Source organism: Triturus cristatus, chromosome 1_1 (genome assembly GCF_964204655.1).
Source record: "Triturus cristatus chromosome 1_1, aTriCri1.1, whole genome shotgun sequence".
Lineage (NCBI taxonomy): Eukaryota > Metazoa > Chordata > Amphibia > Caudata > Salamandridae > Triturus > Triturus cristatus.
The window spans coordinates 1,302,664,204-1,302,689,156 of NC_140579.1; the positions used below are offsets into that span (position 1 = coordinate 1,302,664,204).

The window sequence follows — 24,953 nt, forward strand, 5'->3', positions numbered from 1 at the left end:
TAGCAAATTGTTTTTCTAAATTATACCATTAATAGAGTATGGGGGAAAATAAACACAGGCGTTAGAACAGTTAAGCTTTTATCTGGCGACTAATTCAATTTTGTACAATTGTTCTTTTGGATAATATGAAAACAAACAAATGTTCCATACACATCATAAAATGTTTGCTGATTGTATAACTGATGAGTTTTTAGTCCGCTTATAATCATTGACTCAAAACATGTAACAAATAAAATTTAGTTTGAAAGGCACATAAGGCATCGTTAAGAGCCCTGTGCAAGCTATCAAATCAATCACATTACTATAAATTAATCGGAGTGAATGTAACTAGTCTTCAATTAACATTCACTTTAAATTCTGCTAGTCTTACTTGAGTCTTCACAATCATTGCCGTTAGTATTCAGATACTGCTCACAAAGAATACCATTAGTCTTCAGATATTGCTCACAAAGAATACCACTAGTCTTCAAACAGTGGTCACTATCAATGCGACTAGTCTTCATTTTGCTCTTGGAATAGCAGAAGAGCTGCAAATAAACCCTAACGGAATACTACTAAGCTTCAAATACTATTCTTCTAGAATACTACTAGTCTTCTTTTAGCAATCAATTGAAGTGTTCATCATGTATTTGAAGGGTAGTTGAGTAGAACTAGTATTCCCTCATTTGCATATTTCGGCTTGTGGGCATACTACTTAGTCTTCATGCATACTAAAAGAATACTACATTTTAATAGTAAATGAATACCACTGTAAATACTGAAATCACACTAAATGAAGAGCTTCCATTTTGGTGAGGGTCTTCACATCAAGCCCCTAAGGTCCAACTTATTCGACTCCATTTTTAGTAGGCCCCGGCACCATCTTTGGACAATGGAGAGTGCCATGTTTAGACAATGGAGGTTGGCATCTTTTTCAATGTATGCAGAATCATTGTTATGTGTGCCATTTGATAGAGATGTCACCTGACCTTATCTTTCTAATAAATGTGAAAGTGACATGTCATTCAGCTAATGACACAGATATAACACCTAATGCAACATCTGTTTGGGCAAGTGTCTACTTATCACCACATCAAGGTCAAGTAAGAACAAGTGCAGACATACAGCCAAATTAGTGTAGTCTGTATTAACGTCCTCTCACCTCACTGCGAATAATGAAATAGGTTTGTTTATGTTCCCACAGTGCCCCTTATCCCTTTATAGGGATTGTTAGTAACCTAAAAGCAATAACTCTACTTCCACAATGTATTGGGTGGGGTTCTGCAGGGTTACTATAACCTGTCTTTCGCATTCAGTGCTTGTGCATTGAACCAGGTTCACTGTGCCACCCATGGGTGGGAAAACAAACCTTGTAGAACTACACCAAAGTTGTAGTTTACGCAACAGTCTGCCTGTTCCCTACCCAGCCTCTGTCCATCAAATTCTATGTCATTCCTCTGCCTCCTGACAGTTTGACCCATATGGTGCTCTAATAGTCCAAGATATGTGAGCATGTCTAAATTATGTAAAGGAGATTACAATGCTCATCACTAGAAGTCTGAGTGTGGGAGAAAGCCTGCTGTTGCATCCTTCCCTCTTGGTATATCCCCGCACCCCTCCTCCCTTTGACCCAATGGTTCATCCTTAGAATGTTGGAGTGAAGGCTCTCCTCGAATGTTGACAGCAGAGGCCTGACTGAGTCGAAGCACTTGTGGCAAGCTGGAGATGCAGCTATTGTAACCCATGAATAAAGAAGATTCCACTTACAGTTTGTTGCTGTGATTACTTCACCTGCCCTGTGTAACCTGAAGTTCCCTTTGTTATGAGGTATTTAAAGATAGGAAACTCCATCAATGAGGTAAGAGGGGGATCCACTGTACAGGACAGGCAGTGTGTGAGTTGTTGCTACTTCCGGGTGTCTGCATCTTAGATAGAAAATTCTGTTCACATGGCATGCAAGGATTTAAACGTAACATCACACAGCATGTGGTCAAGAAACCAAATCCTCACAGCAGCCCAGCCACCCAAGTGGATGGTGGAGTTTCAAATTAATATGTGAGCATTGTGGGAAATAGGAGCAGAGAACTGTAGGAAGTGGTCTACCTTAAGCATCTGATGCACACATTTCTAAATCTGGAGCATAGTGTAGAATACAGTTGTGGGAAGAGATATGTGGCCATAGACAGGGAGAAGCCTGATACACTAGCTAGTCATCTCCTTTCATACTTGACCCATGTCGGCGGTCAAGTGCAGTCAGGTAGGAAATAGATCAGTTGCTATAGCTGGTGAGCAAGGTAGAATGTATCCATATGCAGAATTGCAAACCACACGATTCAGAGTTCGCCTGCATCTTACTGCGTACAAATACAATCCAGTTTCCCTCCCCCAAAGGAACAATTTAATATCAGTGTTTATGTTTTAAAGGGTGGGGACCTACAAGGAAAGCATCCTAAAGACACTGTTAGTCCTCTGGGCTATAATCTTCTGGATAACTTGTAATCTACCTCGTACGTGCAAATTAAGACGCAACCACCTAGGAAAGTCGCATCACGATCACGCCTATGAGAACATTCTGGATGTCTAAGCAAATAACTTTTTCTTCTCTAAAAGGTCCTCTCAGCCCCTCAATATTACACGTATTGCAATATTGCAGTATTGCAAGGTCTGCCATAAGATCCTGTGTACAAGAAGAAAATTGGGTAAGGAGAGAGAGATACACTCCTACAGGTTGATTGTAGAGAAACCCGAACAATATTGTCTTAAGCAAACCGTCTGCGGTCAATCGCTCAGGCGACAGTCGTGCACTACCTGGTGGCAAAAGAGCACACAAAACAATACAAGGATCGATACTGAGCAGGAAACAAACAAGATGCAACAATATAATCTGGATTTACCTGCTACGGTGTGTGGGCAGGCTGTAAGTATTCCATAAGAGTACATGGCTTCCCCCTCGAGAACTGAAGAGAAGGTAACTCCACTGCAGTACCAAGAAGAAGGGAGCCTGAGTATACAGCTATAAAGCTAAGATACAGATGAATTTGGTAAATCACAGAAATTCCAGGGATATCAGAATAAGGGGAACAAGGGAACCAAAAAGGAATAAAATAACAAACATAAGGGACTGGAATAGCCGGATGTGAATTATAGTAAAAGTGAAGTCGTCGATGAATTATATTGCATGCTGTACTTTTTAATACTCCCTCTGCCTCCACTGACCCCGAGGTGTACCCCCTATGACTGGTCCTCCTGTGGATACTGACTCACTAGTATTTGCTTGGCTCTGAAAGCATCTCCCATAACTATGCAGTAGACAAAGTGGTCAAGAAATTGTGGCTTGGTTTCTCATAAGTATCTGGAAGAAATCGCTGTTATTTATTCCATGCTCTCCTAAGAGATTTTTTCACAATATTCCTGGTATAACCTTGTTCTCCTAATTTTGTACTCATACTTTCTATGTTATCATTAGAACCAAACAGATTAGAGAAATTTGAGGTATTCCTAAGAATTGACCCACAAAAAGGCAGTCAGTGCTCTGTGGTAACAGAAACAAACCTATTTTGTTATTCACAGTGAGGTGAGAGGTCGTCAATACAGGCTAAACTATTTTGTCTATATGTTTGTAATTGTTCTTATTTGACCTTGATATCAGACTGATGTCGCATTAGGTGTAAGATGCTCGTATGATGCCTTGGAAAACTGAGGAGGGAATTCTGACGTATTGCCTTGGTAAAGACCATAGTATGCAATTTACCCTCCTTAGCTATAATTGTGAGATCAAAAAAGGTAAGCTGACTCATATTCAAGGTTGGGATCTTTAGTATTCAACCAATTCAGGAAGAATTATACACTACTCTCACGTCCCCACCTAATAATAAGAATGTGATCAATTTATTATCGCCATTCTTTGATGTTGTTACTAAAAGGATTGGAGTAATAGTTTATTGTAGTTCATTCCCACCTATCAGTGGGAATAATTTATCTTCAAATTGGAAAAAAAGTATTTGCTGAGCCCCAGAAACAAACCCGTTGATGATTTTGTACACTTACAGGTTTGCGAACTCAACTGCATTTTGCGATGCCACTGATGTACTACTGAGCCACATCACCAAATGTGCATTTACAAGAGGTCACAAGCCTCCTGCTTCATTAATATGTATAAGACAGGAGGCATTTTGTTACTTCCTGTGAATACCTGCAAATTCAAAGATGGCGGCCTGCGAGGGGAACACCCTTTTCATGCCCTCTTAAGTTTCCGAGTCAGAAAAAAATTAAGTCATTTTGTAAGAGAGAAAGAGTTTGCGACCCACAAAAATGTTTTTTTTCAAATTGCGATCTGTAGTTTTGCAGTTGCGAAGCCTGTGAGTTTGTGAATTGCATGACCTGCAACTACAAAGGCACTTTACATTGGGGTCTAGAGTTCTTAATTCGAAATCATATGATATTTCCTGAAAAGTTTATGTTTATGATCCAAAACAAGAAACCCACTGAAATTTACCAGCAATGGTTGGCTATGGCACTGGTTCTCGGATCACGTTACACTTTTGACGCATCCAGATATGAGATTTGAATTTGGAATTGTGAACCTGTTCACAAGCCCAATTGTCATACAAATATACCTGCATCACCCAACTGTGCTGAATATATCATGCATTCATACAAAGCAGCCACTGTGCATTTATCGGCTATACATTTCACCAAAACGTTGTAGGCCAGGTACCACTGTGATTTGGCTGTTTGCATTACCCACTAACGAAGTCTGGTTCTCGAACTTCAAAAGAGTTTAAGAACTACTGTCATTTGAAAATAATATCAATCACTTTAAAATTGTGGTGATTCTTGTTTATGATTCACTGCTAGAGTGATCATCTTAAACTCAAACCCACCCATTATTGCCTTAGCATGGTGCTATTGTTGTAATTTTGTTTTATGAAACGCCTTTGGAGATCATGGACGCCACAGCATTTTTTGCTTTTAAAAATCTTGAAATACTTTCGTCTTATTTAAATTATTTTCTCATTTAGCACTGTGGGGCTGAGCGAGCCCAACAGAGCCACACCGTGGTTGAAATTTTCTTTTATTTTTGAGCCTTTATTTTGGTGGGGCTATGAAGATACCAAGACCCAATAAATCCTTTTTTTGCTTTTCAAAGAGTGCAAAGCCACCCCCATGCCATTAACATGGGCATCACTCAGTGCCTCCAGTCTTTCATGGAGGACAAATGCAGATGTTAGCTGCTCCTGTGTCCTGTTCACAATTAAGAATGGCACACCAGGCCATGTGTCAGCTACCCCAGTCTATTATCCCCTCTGATGTATATGGGTGAAAGAGAACAAGGGCATCTGATAACTGGCCCTGTGTTCTTTTTATACAGGACACATGCTGCTTATCTTTCTCCCATCTCAATATCAGTGAAGTGGAGTCCTGGGCAGGAATAATAGGAAGGCGAGGGCGGGAGTCCTACATTCCTATCTGCCCCCTTGTCGGTTCCGTGCAGGATTTTCACTCTGAATAATTGTGCCATAATAAAACGTATTTGTAATACGTGTTTCTTTTCAATGTACTTTTAAACATTTGTTAATATGGTTCAAAGGCCAAATTCCAGGTTTTTGATGTAATACAGACTGTCATTGCCCCCCCTCCCCCACACTAAGCAATAGTAATATACTTGCACAGCAATGAATACACAATGTGGCATTGCAACTACTGTTAACAGCATATTTGGCTTTCAAATATGCAGTATATACTATGGAAAAGGCTACTGTGCTGTTAACCATGCTTGGCACAGCACATTAGGAGAGGCGGTATGAGAGGCATCAATGGAAATAACCACTTTATAAAATGTATTTCTCATTTTCATATATAAAAAGACAAATGTAAGAAAGACATCTAAATGTATATTTCCTGGTAATGGGTTTTTCAAATATATGTGTCAAGAAACACCTCTTCCGATGTACTCACAAATAACTATGTCATTTCCTAGAATCTGAAAGGAACATGTATCTTCCAAAATAAAATGTGATTTCGTAAAGGCTATGGATATTTCTTGAATAAAAGAAATGTCATTTTCAACGTGTAACCCATAAGATTATGCATTTTAACCCCTTCTGTGCCCCGCCCTTTCCCCGCCCTGTGCCGGGCGTTGAATTAGCGGGCGGGGTTCATGACGAGATAGTCTCGTCATGGGCACAGCGCAACCGCGCTCCATGACGAGACTATCTCGTCATGGGCACTGAAGGGGTTAAGACATTATCAATGTGCATCTACTAATATTAGGCATTTTAACGAAAATCGTGCATTTCAAGACATTAACAACGTATATCCACTCAAATCAGGCATTTTAAGATACAGCAGCAGACTGGTTGAAATGCGCGTTCACATATTTTTGTAGAACAGGAAACAGCGTAGCCACAATTCTGGGTAGCCTTGAAAAAAAAAATTCTAACAGTAGTATATAGACACGCCTTTCCACCCAATTCATCTTTAAGCTGCAAACACTTACTTCATTAAAGTCAAATCCCATGGAATTTGAGCACCCATCAATGTTGTTTTCCAACCACTTTTGTTATTAATTTTAGCGCTGGATGTGGAAGAACCGGAGTGATCTGTGCAATAGGTTACACGTGGAAGCTACTCAAAGATAAGGTAAGATACAGGATATGTTTACGAATTCAATTATATGTATGTTTTTCCATGGTTCATGAACTTTGATTCACGGGTGTATTCCTCTCTCCTGTGCGCTCTCTCTCTCTCTCTCTCTCTCTCTCTCTCTCTCTATCTATATTACCTACTGGCAGTCGCCAGTAGGTAGTTATAGTTAGGACCTATTATCCATAGGAAAATCGTAACATTCTTTTCCCAATAACTTTGGCGTCAGTTGACGAATCTTCGCGACATTTTCAAAACTCGTTGGGCGCTCCGGTCAGCTCCTATCTTAAAAGTTTCAGGGTGATTCAGCAAGCGGGGGCCGAGAAAAAAGGGGGGTCCCAAAACGTGTTTTCTCCATGTTAATTCCCATAGGAAACTTTAGACACGGCTACAGCCCGAACTGCTGAACGGAATTACACCACATTTGGCGAAAAGGTAGACTTGGATCAGAAAGATCCCTTTTTTTAAATGGTGTAAATCCGTTCAGTAGTTCATGAGAAATTCGAAAAAGAAAATGTTTCAATATCTGGGCGGAGCCTAACAACACATCTCATCGTGAGATCTGATTGGCTGTCAGCACTTCATCCTGGAATTGCTGGCAGCCATCTTGGGACCAATATACATGATAGTACCCCATTGAAATGCATTGTAGTGAATCGAAGATTTTGAGGGTTACCAAAAGGAGAACTATAAAGGGTGATAACAGACTTTAGTTACATTAGAATTCATTTTTTGATGGTACCATACTAATTTCAGGAATTGTGGTGTGTTTTAAGGTGATTTTACCCTGATAAAAAACCTTCTGCTGAGATATCATGATATCATGAATCATGTTTGAGAGAAAACTGAAGCTAAAATGAGAGCATATTTTCTGTAAATTCACATTATCTTTCTCAGTCATGTGAGAATGAAGTCTGTCATTCTCAGTAAATCATGTACATCCAACAAGGGCAGAGACTGTCAGTTGATGCCTTTGTGTTCTATTGCAGCTTCCCAGAGTGTTCTAAAGAACAACTAGAGCGCTAACAGCCTTACTTATGACAAAAGTATGGCACACCTGAAGCCATCTTGATTGGAATAAACTGGTAACACTTAAAACACTTAATTTAAAAAGGAACAAAATGATGGGGTTCATTTTGTCATAGAAATTATGGTTAGTGCTGTAGAAAAAAAATTAGGACATGTTTTAAGTGAGATCTCAAATATCTTCCTGTTATATCTCAACAGGAGCAGCCTGTCAGTTGATGCCTTTGTGTTCTACTACAGCTTCACAGAGTGATCTAAAGAACAACTAGAGCGCTAACAGCCTTACTTATGACAAACGTATGGCACACCTGAAGCCATCTTGATTGGAATAAACTGGTAACACTTAAAACATTTAATTTAAAAAGGAACAAAAAGATGGGGTTCATTTTGTCGTACAAATTATGGTTAGTGCTGTAGAAAGAAAAATTAGGACATGTTTCAAGTGTGAGCTCAAATATCTTCCTGTTATATTTCAACAGGAGCAGCCTGTCAGTTGATGCCTTTGTGTTCTACTGCAGCTTCCCAGAATGTTCTAAAGACCCAGATCTCTGTACTGGGGTGAATGTATGACATTGTTCTGCATTCTGTCCATCAATTGTTGTTTTTGCATTTGTCACCCCGAGTGGGACGGGTATGCTCAGACGTGAGTCCCGTGCTCTCCATGCCACTGGAATCAAGCTATCCTGGCTGAAGAGGGGTGAAACCCCGAAAACGGTCCTAGGATGCTTGTTTCCAGTCCAGGGAGGACCTGGCTTGGCAGTTCGGGCTGGACTGTTCCCATGAGGCACAGGGTCAAGACTGATTTGCATATGGCTGGGTTCAAACTGGAAAGGCATGGTGATCAAAAAAACGATGGATTTAGGCCCAGATCTCTGTACTGGGGTGAATGTATGACATTGTTCTGCATTCTGTCCATCAATTGTTGTTTTTGCATTTGTCACCCCGAGTGGGACGGGTATGCTCAGACGTGAGTCCCGTGCTCTCCATGCCACTGGAATCAAGCTATCCTGGCTGAAGAGGGGTGAAACCCCGAAACCGGTCCTAGGATGCTTGTTTCCAGTCCAGGGAGGACCTGGCTTGGCAGTTCGGGCTGGACTGTTCCCATGAGGCACAGGGTCAAGACTGATTTGCATATGGCTGGGTTCAAACTGGAAAGGCATGGTGAGCAAAAAAACGATGAATTTAGGCCCATATCTCTGTACTGGGGTGAATGTATGACGTTGTTCTGCATTCTGTCCATCAATTGTTGTTTTTGCATTTGTGTTCTACTGCAGCATCCCAGAGTGTTGTAAAGAACAACTAGAGCGCTAACAGTTTCACTTATGACAACATCATGGCACACCTGAAGCCATCCCGATTGGAATAAACTGCTAACTCTTAAAACATTTAATTTAAAAAGGAACAGAATGAGGGGGTTCACTTTGTCATAGAAATTATGGTTAGTGCTGTAGAAAGAAAAATTAGAACATGTTTTAAGTGAGATCTCAAATATCTTCCTGTTATATTTCAACAGGAGCAGCCTGTCAGTTGATGCCTTTGTGTTCTACTGCAGCTTCCCAGAATGTTCTAAAGAACAACTAGAGAGCTAACAGTCTTATGTATGACAACATTTTGGCACACCTGAAGCCATCTTGATTGGAATAAACTGGTAACACTTAAAATATTTAATTTAAAAAGGAACAAAATGAGGGGGTTCATTTTGCCATATAAATTATGGTTAGTGCTGTAGAAAGAAAAATTAGGACAAGTTTTAAGTGAGATCTCAAATATCTTCCTGTTATATTTCGACAGGAGCAGCCTATCAGTTGATGCCTTTTTGTTCTACTGCAGCTTCCCAGAGTTTTCTAAAGAACAACTAGAGAGCTAACAGTCTTACTTATGACAAAATTATGGCACACCTGAAGCCATCTTGATTGGAATAGACTGGTAACACTTAAAACATTTAATTTAAAAAGGAACAAAATGAGGGGGTTCATTTTGCCATAGAAATCATGGTTAGTGCTGCAGAAAGAAAATTTAGGGCGTGTTTTAAGTGAGATCTCAAATCCTCTTCTATTTCATTAGAAAATTCTGACATGCAGACTGAAACAATCACTTTCAATACCAGCAGCAGACTTCCAGTTAACTCCCTGGTGAGCAGTAGCTTTACTACAGTGATCTAATGAACAACTAGAGTGCTAAAATTCAGAATTTATGGCAAATGTGTGACACATCTGAATGCCTTCTTGATGGAATCAAAGTAAAACACTGAAAGCATTTCCTACTGAGGAGACAGCAGTAAATGAGGAAATTAGGAAACTTCATTACAAATAAGTCTCCCAAGATGGCCACCAGAGAAAAAAGAGCCCAAATGTAGCACAAATATCACCCAGATGTAGCCCACATATAGCCCAATGACAGAAGTGTGCAAAACACCTTTTTTTTTAGTTTTTCTGCAGTTTTATATAGTGCAGACTGGTCAGGTATTGGAGCGTTACATCTTACTTGGACCCCTTATTGCGTATTTTGCACGAAGTACATGAGATTGATCTTGCGAAACATTGAACTTTACAATTCTGTTAACCTGAAGTTGCTCTGAACCAGGCTTTGTAACACCCGTTTTTACCTACTGGTTTTAATTAATTCTCACTGTATTGTATTAGGAAAGAGGATTTACTGTTTTTATGTACACTTTTATGATCTATGGTTCTAAATCAGATCGAATAAAGTTTAATGAATTCTATGGCAGGACGGAGGCGAGGACACAACCCATGAACTATTAGGGGGGTAGTCTCCAAGGCAACCATAGTCCAATCATATCACAGTCCATCGTATATAATATCGTGACGTGCCTTCCGCTTCCTCTTTTTTCACTGCTCGTCAGTTAAGTGCATTCCTTACATTCTTGGCTTAATCTGACGTTGTTGCTGTTTGTATAGCGGTTTCTTGTGCACGTTATTAGCATTATTGCCTTGGTATTGTTTCATATTCCCTGCGCAGCAGGCTCTTGCCCGAGAGCGTTCTCCCCCTCGCAGTTTCTCCCGCTGTGCGCTCTGTGCGCGATGAGATCCTGTTAGGCGCGTCTGGTCCGAGCGAGGCAGCTCCGTCGAGCGCTCGCGCTGGTCTTTACGCGCGTTTGGGAATCCGGTCACTCCTTTAGTGTCCGCTTGATTCCGCTTGCGACCAAATCTCGCATAATTTTGACACCGCTACGCAGTGATTTCCCCACATGACCATGTTAGTGACCAGCACCACCTGGTGGTGGTAATTGTTATTAAGTCTCAGTCTATTCTTAGAACAGCTTCGGGGGAAACCCAGCTGTTGGAGCACCTGCAAGGGGGCTACCTCGAGGATTTTAAGGTCATTTGTTCTGTGCTCACACCCTCTGCTATCATTTCTTCTCCAGAAGACCATTTTTACTCCTCCTACCAGGAAGTGGAGGAGGAATGGGCCCCCATATTCTCCCTCCAGCAGTGGACCAAGCCCTCTCTCTGGCTATTTCTAGGGCACTCTTAGGGATCAGGTTGATAAGCTGGCGAAACGCATCCCTGGGGTGTTCAGTGACTCAGATCTGATGGTGGCGGGTCCCAGTAGCTCCCAGATGGGGAATAAAAGGTCCGTTAAGCATAACGTGGGGCACTTGGAAGGATTTGATAAACTTACAGAGAACCTTCCTCAAGAAAGAGCGAACGCTAAAACATGCACCCTGCCAGGAGGAGGAGGCGTCCGGAGAAATTGCGAAGCTGTCACCACTATTGTAGACCCTGACGGCGGGTTTCCCTTAGAGGAAGAGGGTGTATTGGAGGACGATTTCTCAGGGCATCCCTGGCATCCAGAGTCCCACTCCTCTCTGTCCCGGGTTGGGGACGGGGTCCACTCGGACATGTTCGAGCCTACCCAAATTTACCATCCTAGGTGGGCGGAGTGGACGCCTGACACCAAAGTGGCAGAGTATGTGGTGGGGAAAATCCATCAACCCCTTGAAAGGGAGGTCAGGAATAGGATGAGGGGAGAATGCCCCAGGCCCTCACTGAAGGGGAAAGTGGCACACACGCCTGAAATTGATGAGAAACTATGTACCTTTTTCTCCAAGTATATGAGGGATCCCAAGAAAGGAATTGATAGGTCTTGGACGTGGTAGGGCCCTTGACCCAAATTATTCAATTGGCGGAGCGTTCAAAAGAGTCAGGATCCCCTTTGTCCACGGATATTTTGGCTGGTTGGGCGCACTACCCTAAACCCTAAAACACTACCCCCTCCACTACCCAAACACCACTGCACTACCCTAAACCCCAAAACACTACCCCAGAATGACACCCTACACTACCCAAAAATAACTGCACTACCCTAAACCCTAAAACACTACCACCAGCATGACTCCCTACACTACCCAAACACCACTGCACTACCCTAAACCCTAAATCTACCCCCAGCACAACCCCCTACACTACAAAAACACCACTGCACTACCCTAAACCCTAATACACTACCCCTAGCACGACCCCCTTCACTACACAAACACCACTGCACTGCCTTAAACCCTAAAGCACTACCCCAGCACGACCCCCTGTACTACACAAACACCACTGCACTAACCTAAACACTAAATCTACCCCCAGCACGACCCCCTACACTACACAAGCACCACTGCACTACCCTAAAGCCTAAAACACTACCCCCAGCACGACCCCCTTCACTACCTAAACACAACTGCACTACCCTATACCCTAAAACACTACCACCAGCACGACCCCCTTCACTACACAAACACCACTGCACAACCCTAAAATCCTAAAACACAATCCCCTACACTACACAAACACCACTGAACTGCCCTAAACCCTAAAACACTACCCCCAGCACTACCCCTACACTACACAAACACCACTGCACTACCCTAAACCCTAAAACACTACCCCAGCACAACACCCTACACTACCCAAACACCACTGCACTACCATAAACCCTAAAACACTACCCCCAGCGCAACCCCCTACACTACACAAACACCACTGCACTACCCTAAACCCTAAAACACTACCCCAAGCATGACTCCCTACACTACCCAAACACCACTGCACTACCCTAAACCCTAGGGAAAAAAAACACCCCATGCCCAATCCCCCTTACCTCTCACTCCTCGTGGTTCCTCTCTCCTCGTGGTTCCTGCTTCTCGTCGTCTCTGAGGGGCGGTGCACGTCATTGTGAGGAAACGGAACAGCCTCTGATTCCTTACAACAACATCGATCGTCTACATGTTTTTTAGAACGCATAGTCATTTACCATACATACCTTTACAACAAAATTTGTTGTAAAGGCATGCGTGGTAAATGACCATGCGTTCTAAAAAAATATGTAGTAATGACTTTGCGATGTACAACGCATGCGTGGTAATGCATGCGTTGTAATGGTATCGCAAAGTAAAAAAGTCATTGTAACGGCTGTTTATCGATCGAAGCTGGTCCCTGTTCTTCAGTGAGACGTTTATTTGATTAATTAGGAGGAAGGAATGTGTTTTTTTTACCGAAAAGTGCATTCCCAGCTGTTGTATTGTGAAAGTGTCCGCGTGGCCTGGTTTCACTTCCGGTGAGAAAGTGGAAGAGTCTGTTTGGATCTGAAGGAGTTCTGCCAGATACAAAGAGAAGATTCTGTGTTATTCAGTGCCCTTGTTACCTTTTTTTGTGGGTTGTGGTGCTTGTCACTTCGCTGCCCCGCCGGTGCACACGACTGGGCACCCCACCTCGTGTGCCATCTGCAGGGCCTCTGCCCTCGGATCACTGGTTTCGGTTTCTGGAGTGGCAACATAAACAGTTGCTCCCAAAGGACTAGCTTGAACATCTAGGTGAATATCCCCTGCACCAGCATTCCATGGAAATTCTTTCCTAGCTCTCCCACGTCGACGAGGACGTCATAATAGCACGGCTCCGCTCGCGACACCGTATGACGTCATCGGAGCAATAAGAGGACCTCGTCGGCGTGCTGACGTCAGTTCCACCCATTTTTCCTGTGCCACTGAGGCAAACAGGTGGACCAAGACATTTTCACATGTATACATAGTATAATAAATATATATATATTCACTGAAAAAAACATAGGTCTCAGGCACGTTATAGTTAGAAATTAGCATTTAAAAAACCTTAGAAATTCACTGAAAAAAACATAGGTTTCAGGGGCGTTATAGTTAGTTGGGCATGTCACTCGTACAAAACCATAGAAATTCCCCCGTTATAGTTAGTTCAGCTAACTATAACTCGCACGTCCGCAATGCACTACTGATGACGTCACATATTACATCACTCATGACATGGTCAGTGACATCACTCATGACGTCACTGATGACATCTCAAATGACTTCACTGATGACATCATCCAGTGAATGTGTGTTTTTCTGAAAATTAAATATGTTTTATATATATATATCTCAAGGTCGATGGAAGAATAAATGGGAATATAAGTGTCTAAATGGATGATTTTTTTTATTTTATTTATTGTATAACTGACTGATTAGGTGTATCTTAGTGAATACATGGGTTAGTGAGTAATGTTTAAATATGTAAATATCTGTATCAGTCTCTCACATTGTGTATAAGTGGCTGCATTGGTTGGTGAGTAGCTACATGAGTGTCTATATGGGTTATTAGTTGGTTTTTTGAGTATCAGTATGAGTGTCTGTATGGTTCGGTGGGGGTATTACTTAGTGCATAGATGCATGAATGAGTGACTCACTGTTTGTATGTGTTGAAGACAGCATGTGTGCAGGACTGTATCGGTGAATGAGTGTGTGTATGAGTGTGTTAGTGAGCGGATGACTGTCTCAATAGTGTCTTTATGAGTAACTACATATGTTTTAAACTAGTATATGTGAGTATTGGTGTATATAAGTGAGTATATGTGAGAGTGAGAGATTGGAAGAGTTCCTGTACAAATAAGTAGGTGTTTCTATAAGTGATTGTTTAAGAGAGTAAGTATGTGTAAGTTTCTGTAGAAGTAAGTGTTAGTGTGTGTATAACTGTATATGCAAGTAAATGAATGTTTGATACTTTGTTTGCATGTGTGACTATGTGTGTGAGTAACTCTATGAATGAGTGGCGGTGTGTAACAGGATGTATAGGTGCATGAGTACATATGATGAGTGAGTACATGTATGAGTGACTGTATAGGGACTGTTGGTGAATGAGTGGATGTGTGTATAGATCTTGGAATTACTGAATAGGTGTGTTGTAACTGGTATTGGTATGTCCATTGTTTTAAAAATGTTAGTTTGTATTTTTGATTGTGTGTATCAAAGGTTATATTAGGGTGAGAGGAGGTCTGCCACTCTATCACAAGGATGATGTCATCAGTGATGTCATCAGTGATGTCATTGGAGATGTCATCAGTGATGTCATGAGTGATGTCACTGACAATATCATGAGTGATGTATTATGTGACGTCATCAGTAGTGCATTGCGGGCGAGCGAGTTATAGTTAGCTGAACTAACTATAAAGGGGAATATATAGATATATATATGTGTGTGTGTGTGCGTGTGTGTTCTAAAACCAGAAAAAACTTCTAAAGCACTCCAGTAACGCAATAGATACCTTTCAAGACATAGTCAATAAAGAGTTGAGTCAATTAAGGTACAACAAGCTTAAACCGACTGGCAAGTGTACTCTAACTAAAGAGCAAGAAAAAGCTTTGAGTGATTTAAAGAAAGATACAAGTATTGTATAATAGAATATTATGAACATGAGACCTTGAATCAAATGTCAGATAGGAATGTTACGAACTTATCCAGAAATCTGATTATGTGGCAACTATTGGAAAATTTCAAATGATACTAACTGGTGAGACAAGGGGATTTTAGAGAATGAGGAATAATTGTTTTTGAATTGTCAGCGTCCTCAGGTACCTGCATTCTATCATATCCCTCACATCCACAAGCATTCCACCCGTCCCCAGGTCGTCAAATTGTCTCCTCCAAAGCAGGTTTATTGAAGAATGCATCTATTTGCATTGATTATTATTTGTTCCCTTTTGTGAAAGACTTGAGCTCGTACAAGAGTTACGAAGTACTTTTTGGAACAGATTGATGGAATTAAGTGGGAGGATGATTTCATGATGATAACTCTTGACATTACAAGTTTATATACTAGCATCACACGCACAGATTGGATGGAAGCTGCGAAAAAGTCCCTCTAAATTAAACCATTGAAATACTACCAATCTAATCGGATGATTCTAGAACTCTTTGAATTCTGCCTGTATGAGTGCATTTTCCTATTTGGTGGGGACAGTACTATAAGGAAAAACATGAAAACACAATGGGCACCTTCTGATCCCACAGCAATGCAAATTTGTTTGTAGGCTGGTGGGAGGAGCAGGTGGCCTAACTGGATCACCTCAGGGAATGGATGGAACATCTCATATTATGGGTATGTTATATCAATGACTTATTTGTTATCTGAAAGGGAGACTGAGACAAAGCTGAAAAGTATATTTCAATTTTGTATCAGAACAACTAGAATTTGTGTATACCTGAGGTCCACCTCATTCATTTGACTTTAACCATTTGTGATAACAGAATCAAAATTACCCTATATAGGAAACCCGCTGCGAGAAATAGTGTCTTACTTGGTACCAGCAACCATTCCAGGAGTCTGAAGTAGAGCATCCCCTAGGGGGAGTTGCTTGGCACCAAACACGAATGCAGTGACAGTAAGGATTTTGACAGGGTCCAGTAGGAGATGTGATTAATGAATGATTTAAAGTCAGAGGGTATCCTGTCTCAGTATTGGAGTAAGGCAAAGAGAGAGTCAAGCAATGTTCACATCAGGACCTATTCATGGATATGGCCAAACTACAGAAGAACCAGTGGTTAGGTTTTAAACTGACTTTTCTGCAGACTCACCTGTGATTTGAAGATATTTAGAAGAATCTGGCACATAATAAGATCAGACAATATAATCAGACATACACTTAATATACAGCCACAAATTATGTACCGGAGAAGTAGCTCTTTAAGGGCTTCTCTACTACAGAACCACTTTACAACTAGAAATGGTGTCCAATTGGATAAGTCCGAGGCAGGATTGTACCCATGCATGAACTGCAAAGCATGTGGAAACCGTGGGAACTGGCCTTGTATAAAGTATCAGGCAGAAATAAACCAGTCAAAATCACAAAATTACTCAGTTGCAACACTGATTGTACAGTGAATTGCCTTACATGTCAGTCTAATAAATAAATACATTCGTAGGATTGTACGCCACACCAAGAAGAGCATTTTAGAACCCATGTGGACAACAACAAAGGGAGATTCATCATACCCAGTGACAAGGCATTTTCAGGCGGCTCATGACAGTAACTGTCCTCCCCTGAAATTCTATTGCCTAGATAAGATAGTACCCAATGAGAGAAGAGGGAGCAGGACTTTAATGTTACGCAGATTGTAATCTAGAGTCATCATTCATTTACGGACCAAGACTCTAAATGCACTCAATAAAGATGAGGAACTGGCTGTTCATTTGGCTAATGGGTACCATTTACTGCTAGACTGTAATTAAGATTAGGGAACGAATTGATAACACATATTCACTTGTATATTATGGACCTGATTGATGAGTATGCTATTTTGGTTATTCAATACATATCTGAGCATTATTTTACTAAAGATAATGTAATTGATTGTCTTAAGATGTATATCCCATTGTATTAATGGATTAAATACAATGTAATGAATTTTGGATTTGTACCTCAGTTCCAAACGATTGGGAAGCTATAACACACAGCACCTTGTAATAGACTATAATGTTTGATATTCTCCTACCCTAATAAGCTGCTTCAGAGTTTATTGTTCTTTGGTATATTTTAATGTTTGTTATTAATCTGTGTCAGACAGAGGGAGGAATTGTATGAAGGTAGTTTTTATAATTTGCTCATTGAGGGCGTGATTGTCATGGAATATTAAGACATTGGTATGTGTATGTCATGCATATATATTCCAGCGAGGGTATTTTGCAGTTTAATTGATGTATATCAATTAAATACTTTTTACGAGACAACAAGCACGTATCACTTTAACTAGGTCAAGATGCCTGAAATATATTTTTTCTACTCCTTTCTTCATTTTGCTTCTCTGTATGAATGCAGTTGCAAGGATTAGCCCACTAGCCTTCTGTTTCTACATCACCAATGTTTTGCACATTAAGGGGCCTATTGGATGGCGGTCGGAAATTCTCCCGACCGCCATGGTTGCGGGAAAAGACCGCCTGCAAGGGCCGCGGCATAACCGCCGGTCCAATTAGGATGCTCCGCAGTCGAAATCCGACCGCGGTGGTTGGATTCCGTCGATTAACATTGCAGCGGTTGCTGCTGCCAGCAGCACCGCCGCGGTGTGAAAAGGAGCATGTCATGCATGTCACTGCAGTGCCTGCCACTTGGTACAAGGACATGTAGGGGGGTACTATGGGTACCCCCCGTGCACCCACACACCCCCCAACACATTGGGCCCCAGAGACATTCTCCGCATGCCTTTCCATGGCAGTTCCACTGCTGTGGAAAGGCTGGTGGTTGTAACCCCATGCTAATGGGACCGGTGGTTTTCAGGGTTGCGATCGCGGGCGGATGTTCGCCATCCGTCCGCCATCCTAATAGACCCCTAAGTAGGGTGGAAGAATGCATTTCATAAACACAGTGACCAAGATTTGTAGCCAAAATGCATCAGTTTGTTTGCACATTCCTGAAGGTGAATAAACCAGTCTTTGGAGAGAATCCCAGCAATGTGCTTTAGAAGTTTTTTCTGCTTTTGGAACATTAGACATGAGAATCCACTCTCACGTAAAGGAACCCGATAGGGTTTGCAGTAGCAAGTGGAATTTATGTTAACAAAATCTATCTATATCTGTATATATAAATCTTTACATATAAGATATATATATATGTAAGTATATATATCATGTGATCAAGGCCTCGTTGGAGGCTGAAACGCGTAATGGCGGAGGTGTGGGCGGTTCTGGAATAAACCTGCTTTGCACAGAATCTGGGTCTGCTTTCTCGTCCTTTGGATGGTTGGCGTGGCGTGAAGTATTGTAGATATATATATATATATATATATATTCACTGAAAAAAGACCAAAGGTTACAGGGAAGTTATAGTTAGGCTCAGATTTCACTCCAGTGAAATTCAGCAGTTATAGTTATCTGAACTAACTATAACTTACCCCTCACAATTCACTGCATTCTCAAATGTCTTCACCTATCTGATTGATCTAAGCATAGGATTAGCACACAGCATCCACGCCAAGCTAGAAAGGGACAAAGGGCCTTATTAAGAGTTTAATGGTCCTCCTGTGGTGCTGCCACTGTGCCATCCGTAGGCGGGTGGTGCTGCAGTGGTCTCACAGCTGTGAGATGTTAGGCGCATAGAACGGCCTAAAATGCAGCCCATTGCCATGACAGTGCCTGCAGCACATTCCTGCACGGCGTGGCACGCACGCAAGACTGTGCAGAGGAGCACACAATGTGACCGCCTGCATGCACCCCCAGGCCCAGGAGTGGCATGGGAGTTGCCTCTCTGCCATCCATTCCATGACAGGCTCACCACCAAGAAAAGAGCAGTGGACAACCAACTCAGAACATTCTCGGAGGTGCCGCAGCGGCACCGCCAGCATATTCCTGCTCCTGACCAGTGAGCGACCTCTGCGGGATCCTGGCTACCTGGTTAAGCAGCGGTCCTGTAGCAGTCCGACTGCCACACTAGTAATACTGCAGGAAGGCCTGCAGTTTGGTGGTGGTCGGACTGCCACCGTGAGTACGGTATACAGAAGCACAACCCAAAACTGACAATGTTATGGAAAGGCCAGTCAGGAAACAGAAAAAAATGATATATATATATTTGCTTGTAACACTAGATGTATGCTCTCTCTATACATGTATAAGACATCAAGATGGATTGAGAACAGCTGAGCACTTTCTTAACACAAGACCGATGATCTATGCGCAACACACTCGGATGCTATTAGACATGTTATCTTTTAGCTTGGAAAACAATCAATTCCTTTTTAACGGCCAGTTTTACCAACAGGTACAGGGTGTCGCGATGGGGGCCAGTTTCTCCCCCAGCTATGCCTGTTTGTTTATGGGCTGGTGGGAGGAACTGGTCCTCATGTGTCAGTATGAGCATGTTTATACCACTAAAATTGTCTCTTGGATGCGCTTTAGAGATGATCTTTTTATTGTGTGGCGAGGAAGTGAGTGGTAGAATTTATAAATGAAATCAATCAAAACGATCTTAATCTTAAGTTCACTTTTAACGTCAGTAAGTACTCAGTGACCTTTTTAGATGTTCAAGTCTTAATAAAAAATAATGTTTTAACAACTACCCTCTTTAGAAAACCAACGGCAGGTAATACACTTTTACATGCGTCAAGTGCACATCCTCCACATTTAATTAAAAGCATCCCCTATGGGGAGATGCTTTGCATCCGCCGAATCTGTAGTGATCCGGAGGATGCAAAAATCAAACAAATGGAGAGCGGCGCCAGGTTTTTAGCTAGAGGGTATAGCCCCGGAATAGTGCAGGCTGCCATGAAAAAATCCCAAGAAAAGTCCAGGGAAGATCTTCTTGTGTATAGTTCTAAAAAACCACAGCTGACTATACAAGATAAGAGGCAACCAGTTAGGCTCATTTTAACATATTCCAAACAGGAAAACGAATTGAGGAGCATTATCAGACATAATTGGCACTTTATTCAGGATGATCCAGTGATAGGTGACTTTGTGCCCTCTAATCCGTCAATCTCCTTCAGAAGATCTATGAGTATGGGAAATATGTTGGCCAAGAATAGCCAGGAAAATTTTCGGAAAGACATATGGTTAACCACTAGAAAGGGATTCTTTAAGTGTCTATCGTGTAGAGCATGTCAATTTGGGAGCAACACAAAAACGTATACTACAGCCTTCTCCAGAACTGTCAGGGAAATTAAACAACATCTAACCTGTAAGATGGAATACTGCGTCTATGTTTTGGAATGTGACTGCCATTTAAAGTATGTTGGTAGCACAAAGTTGGCAGTCCACAAGCTTATTCTGCAGCACTTAAGGGCAATATCTAACAAGGATCAGAGCTACCCAGTTGCGAGACATTTCCAGGCAGTACACGATAGCAACCCACAACATCTTCGTTATTTTGCCATTGAAGCTATACCTGTGGCAAAAAGAGGGGGCGACAGAGAGGCTAAATTGCGACGCCTGGAAACAAGCTACATTTTGGAATTTGATTCCAAGTCTCCGGGTGGGCTCAATGCAACAGAAGATCTCCACACATTTCTTTGAGGACTCACATATCTATCCACAATATTTATGAGGCTCGACCACCTATCTAGTCGATTTGAACTAAGATGTTATACATGATGGTTTTATTATGCAAAATATAGATGCTATGATGGGGATAAAATGTTTTTTAAAGTGTCTTACCCCAACCAAGACCATTTTTAGGAACTATATCTTTGCACTAAATCTATTTATGATCCAGGTCTTGATGATTGGTTTTTAGACAGGAGGGTAGTTTTCTTATCTTTATGTGTTTTTAACTAGTCATTTTTTAGTGGGGTCCCTGTGTACTCAATATTTATATTGTTCTTTTATAGGTCGTTAACATCATTTTTGTCCGCACGTCTGAATAAGAACTACAAACTAAAAGTTGTCCTATGGTTGGTATACTTGAAACACAAGGGATTTATATGTGTGTATACATGTATGTATATATATATACATATGTAATTCTATGTGTGTATATGTATATATATATATAATAGAATCCGAGTCCTCTGCATTGGCACTTTATTGGCACAAGTCACCTTATTTCCAAGTACTGTAGCATGATGTCACTTTAATAGTTTGATCAACTTAAGGTAGGGATTGTAATAAATGGCAACTACTTGAGTTTTCGGAAGTATAGAAATAGCATGGGCTATTAAGCAGAACTCCGTATAATAGTAGATGGATTACCTTAGGGTAATGGTCAAGACAGATTCCATACCCTTTAGGTCAACATCTCATCAACAAACTATTGACTTGTGAAAATGGACATATTTGGAAATGGGTAATTGGCCTATTTATTATGTTTTCAGGAACTATTGCCCTGTGTTTTTCCGATTTATTTGGACTATATGTGGGGATAAGTCCTTTAATTCACCTTCAGGGAGCACGTTAAGTTTTTGTCACTTTTTTTAATTATTAATTGTACCACCTGTGTACGGTAGAAATTTGGTCAGGAATGCATTTATGCCTCTATATATATAAAAAGCACATATTTGTCTAGGTAAAGTGTGATCTATTTAGACCTGTGATCATTATGTCATCAAAAGCATTTAAGCTTATATGAAATTGATAATATTTATATTTGGATGAAAAAACTTTTATTCAATGACCTACCACAAGTATTTTACAAATATTTTTCTATGTTCATGGTTGGTTGGATGCACTGTCACTTTAAAAACTGAGGATGAAGTCAAGCGCAGTCATGTGATCAAGGCCGCCTGTACGGCCAAAACGCGTCAAGACAAAATGCTGGAATAAACAATTGCACTATTGCTGGTCTGCACTCGTTCTTTCTGCGCGAAGCAGAGGGAGGTGTCATGAGTTCGAGGTGATATATATATATAATCACTGAAAAAAACATAGGTTTCACACATGTTATAGTTAGCTGGACATTTCACTCGTAAAAAACCAATGAAATTCCCCCGTTATAGTTAGTTCAGCTAACTATAACTCGCGCGCCCGCAATCCACTGCTGATGACGTCACATATTACATCACTCATGACATGGTCAGTGACATCACTCATGACATCACTCATGACATCTCAAATGACATCACTGATGACATCACTGATGACATCATCCATTGAGTATGTGTTTCTGAACAATTTTAATATGTTTAATATATATAGGGAAAGGCCTGTTGAAGAATGAGTGGGTGTACAAGTGTGTAAATGGATGATTTTCTGTGGTGCGTAACTAACTCTATAAGTGAGTCATTAAATGTATCTTACTGCAGACTAGTGACTAAACTGTGTAAATGTCTGTATGTTTCTGTATGTTGGTGTATAAGTGGCTGCATGGTTTTGTGAATACCTATATGAGTGTCTATATGAGTTATTGATTGCTTCTCTCAGCATCTGTATGGGTTTCTGAGTGTTTGTGTGGGTAGGGTGTGTGTGACTCTATGCATAGATGTATGAGGGGGTGATTCTATGGGTGCATGGTTTTATGAGTGCATCTGTGATGGACTGTATGGTTGAGTGAGTGTATGTATGGGTGTGTTAGGGATTGAATGTATATCTCAGTGGTACATTTGTGACTAACTACATATGTGAAAGGCAGTATATATGCATGTAAGAGTATATAAGTGGGTAGATGTGAGAGTGTGTGATTGTGAGAGTGACTGTAAGGATGAGTGTGTGCTTGTATCAATGATTCTATAAGAGCGTAAGAATGTGGTACTATTTTTATGATTAAGTGAACTTGAGTATGGATAACCGCATAGGTGAGTAAATGGGAGTGTAATTATTTGCATGACTGACTAGGTGTGAGAGTACCTCTATGGATGATTGGTGGTGTGTGAGTGTCTATATAGGTGTATAAATGCATATGATAGTCTTGTATGGAGTGACTGTAAGTATGAGTGACTGTACAGGTGAATGAGTGGAGGTGTATGTAGACCTAACAGTTAATAAGTGGGTATGTAGTTATTGGTATTGGAGTATGTATGGTTTTGAGAATGGAACTCTGAAATTTTGTGTCGGTGTATTAAAGGTTATATTAGGGTGTGAGAAGATGTGGTAATTTATCACATGGATGACGTCAAAAATAATTGCCAGTGCTCAAAATAATGTGTAATTAAGCGTTAATGGTTTTGTGGGGGTGTATAGCCAAAGTGTGCAGTGCTCTCTCAGTGAGTGGGCGCTTTGCACACCTGTGTGTCGGAGATCTGTGCCACCAGGGGTGTGGTGGTCACCCCTCTTTATCTGGGAAGGGGTGCTCTAAAGTTTGTACACAAATTGTCTCCAAAAAATATACACAAGTGTATTGTGAAGTCAGAGCGCTCCTGCAGTACGACCTGGGCCACGAGCACCAGTATAATGAGAGGGTTTTGTTTCTGGAGCACAAGGAATGTATTGGAAGCAACAAACAATATAAGAGAAGTCAAATCCAAATATTGTGTTTGGCTTATGCACGTATATACACACCTTGGTTTCAGTTTACAAGCAGCATCTTTTCAAACCTTGTAATTCATGGAAGTGATGTCATTCTGGCGAATTACGGACGTTTAATCCAGCGAGAAGCCTTAAAACATAGCATGCAATATAAAACTTGCTCTTGAGGTTGTAGTTGCGTTTATAAATCACCCGGCCTCAACTACTATGCCACCATCGGCCTTCAGTAATATTATAAATAAATTGTTATCTGTAACATATTCAGAGTACCTATCTATCTAGATATCTATCTATCTATGTGGGCCTGATTTAGATTCTGGCGGGACTGGTCCAGCTATCACTTTTTCTGCGGTCTTCTTGCCCACCAGCTTGGTGGTCCGCCTGGTCAATTTAGATGGTGGCTGGTCACTAGAGGGAAGCCTGCCATAGTCCCGTCGCCATGGGAATGGATGGGCACAGAATGCCAACCCTGACAGTGCTGGCTCCTAAGTGCCTGGTGTTGCTGTGTCTTATTTTAAAAGAGTTTATGAACGGGGCTGAAGAAGGAACCTTGGCAGCAGCATGTACAAGAGATGTGCACACAGTACAGCCTCTGCTCCAGTGCAAGACCCTTTCAGGCAGATGACGAACCATGGGCACCTACCATGGCCGAGAAACTAGGTTCAGGTGGCACATTCCTCATACCGAGGAACCTCCTGCAGGAAGGTAACTTTCTATGGTCGAGGGGCATATTGCACCAGCGTATTTAGTGCAGGAGAGTAGGCTCATTCAAGGCACCTTGGTACATCCAGAGGAGCCTCCTGCGGGTTTCTTTAGTGCAGGAGGAGACTAATTCAAGGCACCTCGGCCTCCTGAGGTTATCTTCTGTATAGAGAGGAGACTCCTGCACAGTGTCTTGATGCATGCAGAGAAGCCTCCTGTTGTTATCTTTAATGCAGGAGAGGAGATTATAGCAAGGTTCATCAAGTTTCCTGCAGTTTTCTTAAGTGCAGGAGAGGAAAATCCTGCAAGGTGCATGTCTAGGACCCTCCTGCGGTTATCATTAGTGCAGAGAGTTGACTTATTCAAGGCAGCTCGGTGCACACAGAGGAGCCTCCTGCAGTTATCTTTAGTGCAGGAGGGTAGTC

The 24,953-nt window shown here is 41.4% G+C and overlaps 1 protein-coding gene across 1 annotated transcript in view; it reads left to right on the forward strand.

Moving 5' to 3' along the window:
- LOC146871999 (tyrosine-protein phosphatase non-receptor type 22-like) overlaps positions 1-24,953 on the forward strand; it is a gene marked incomplete at its 5' end in the record, with an annotated part of 539,519 nt that overhangs the window by 209,161 nt on the left and 305,405 nt on the right. Inside the window, one exon of the mRNA XM_085650221.1 lies at positions 6,555-6,621. Coding sequence (XP_085506347.1) covers positions 6,555-6,621 — 67 coding nt within the window. The remainder of the gene's footprint in view (positions 1-6,554; positions 6,622-24,953) is intronic.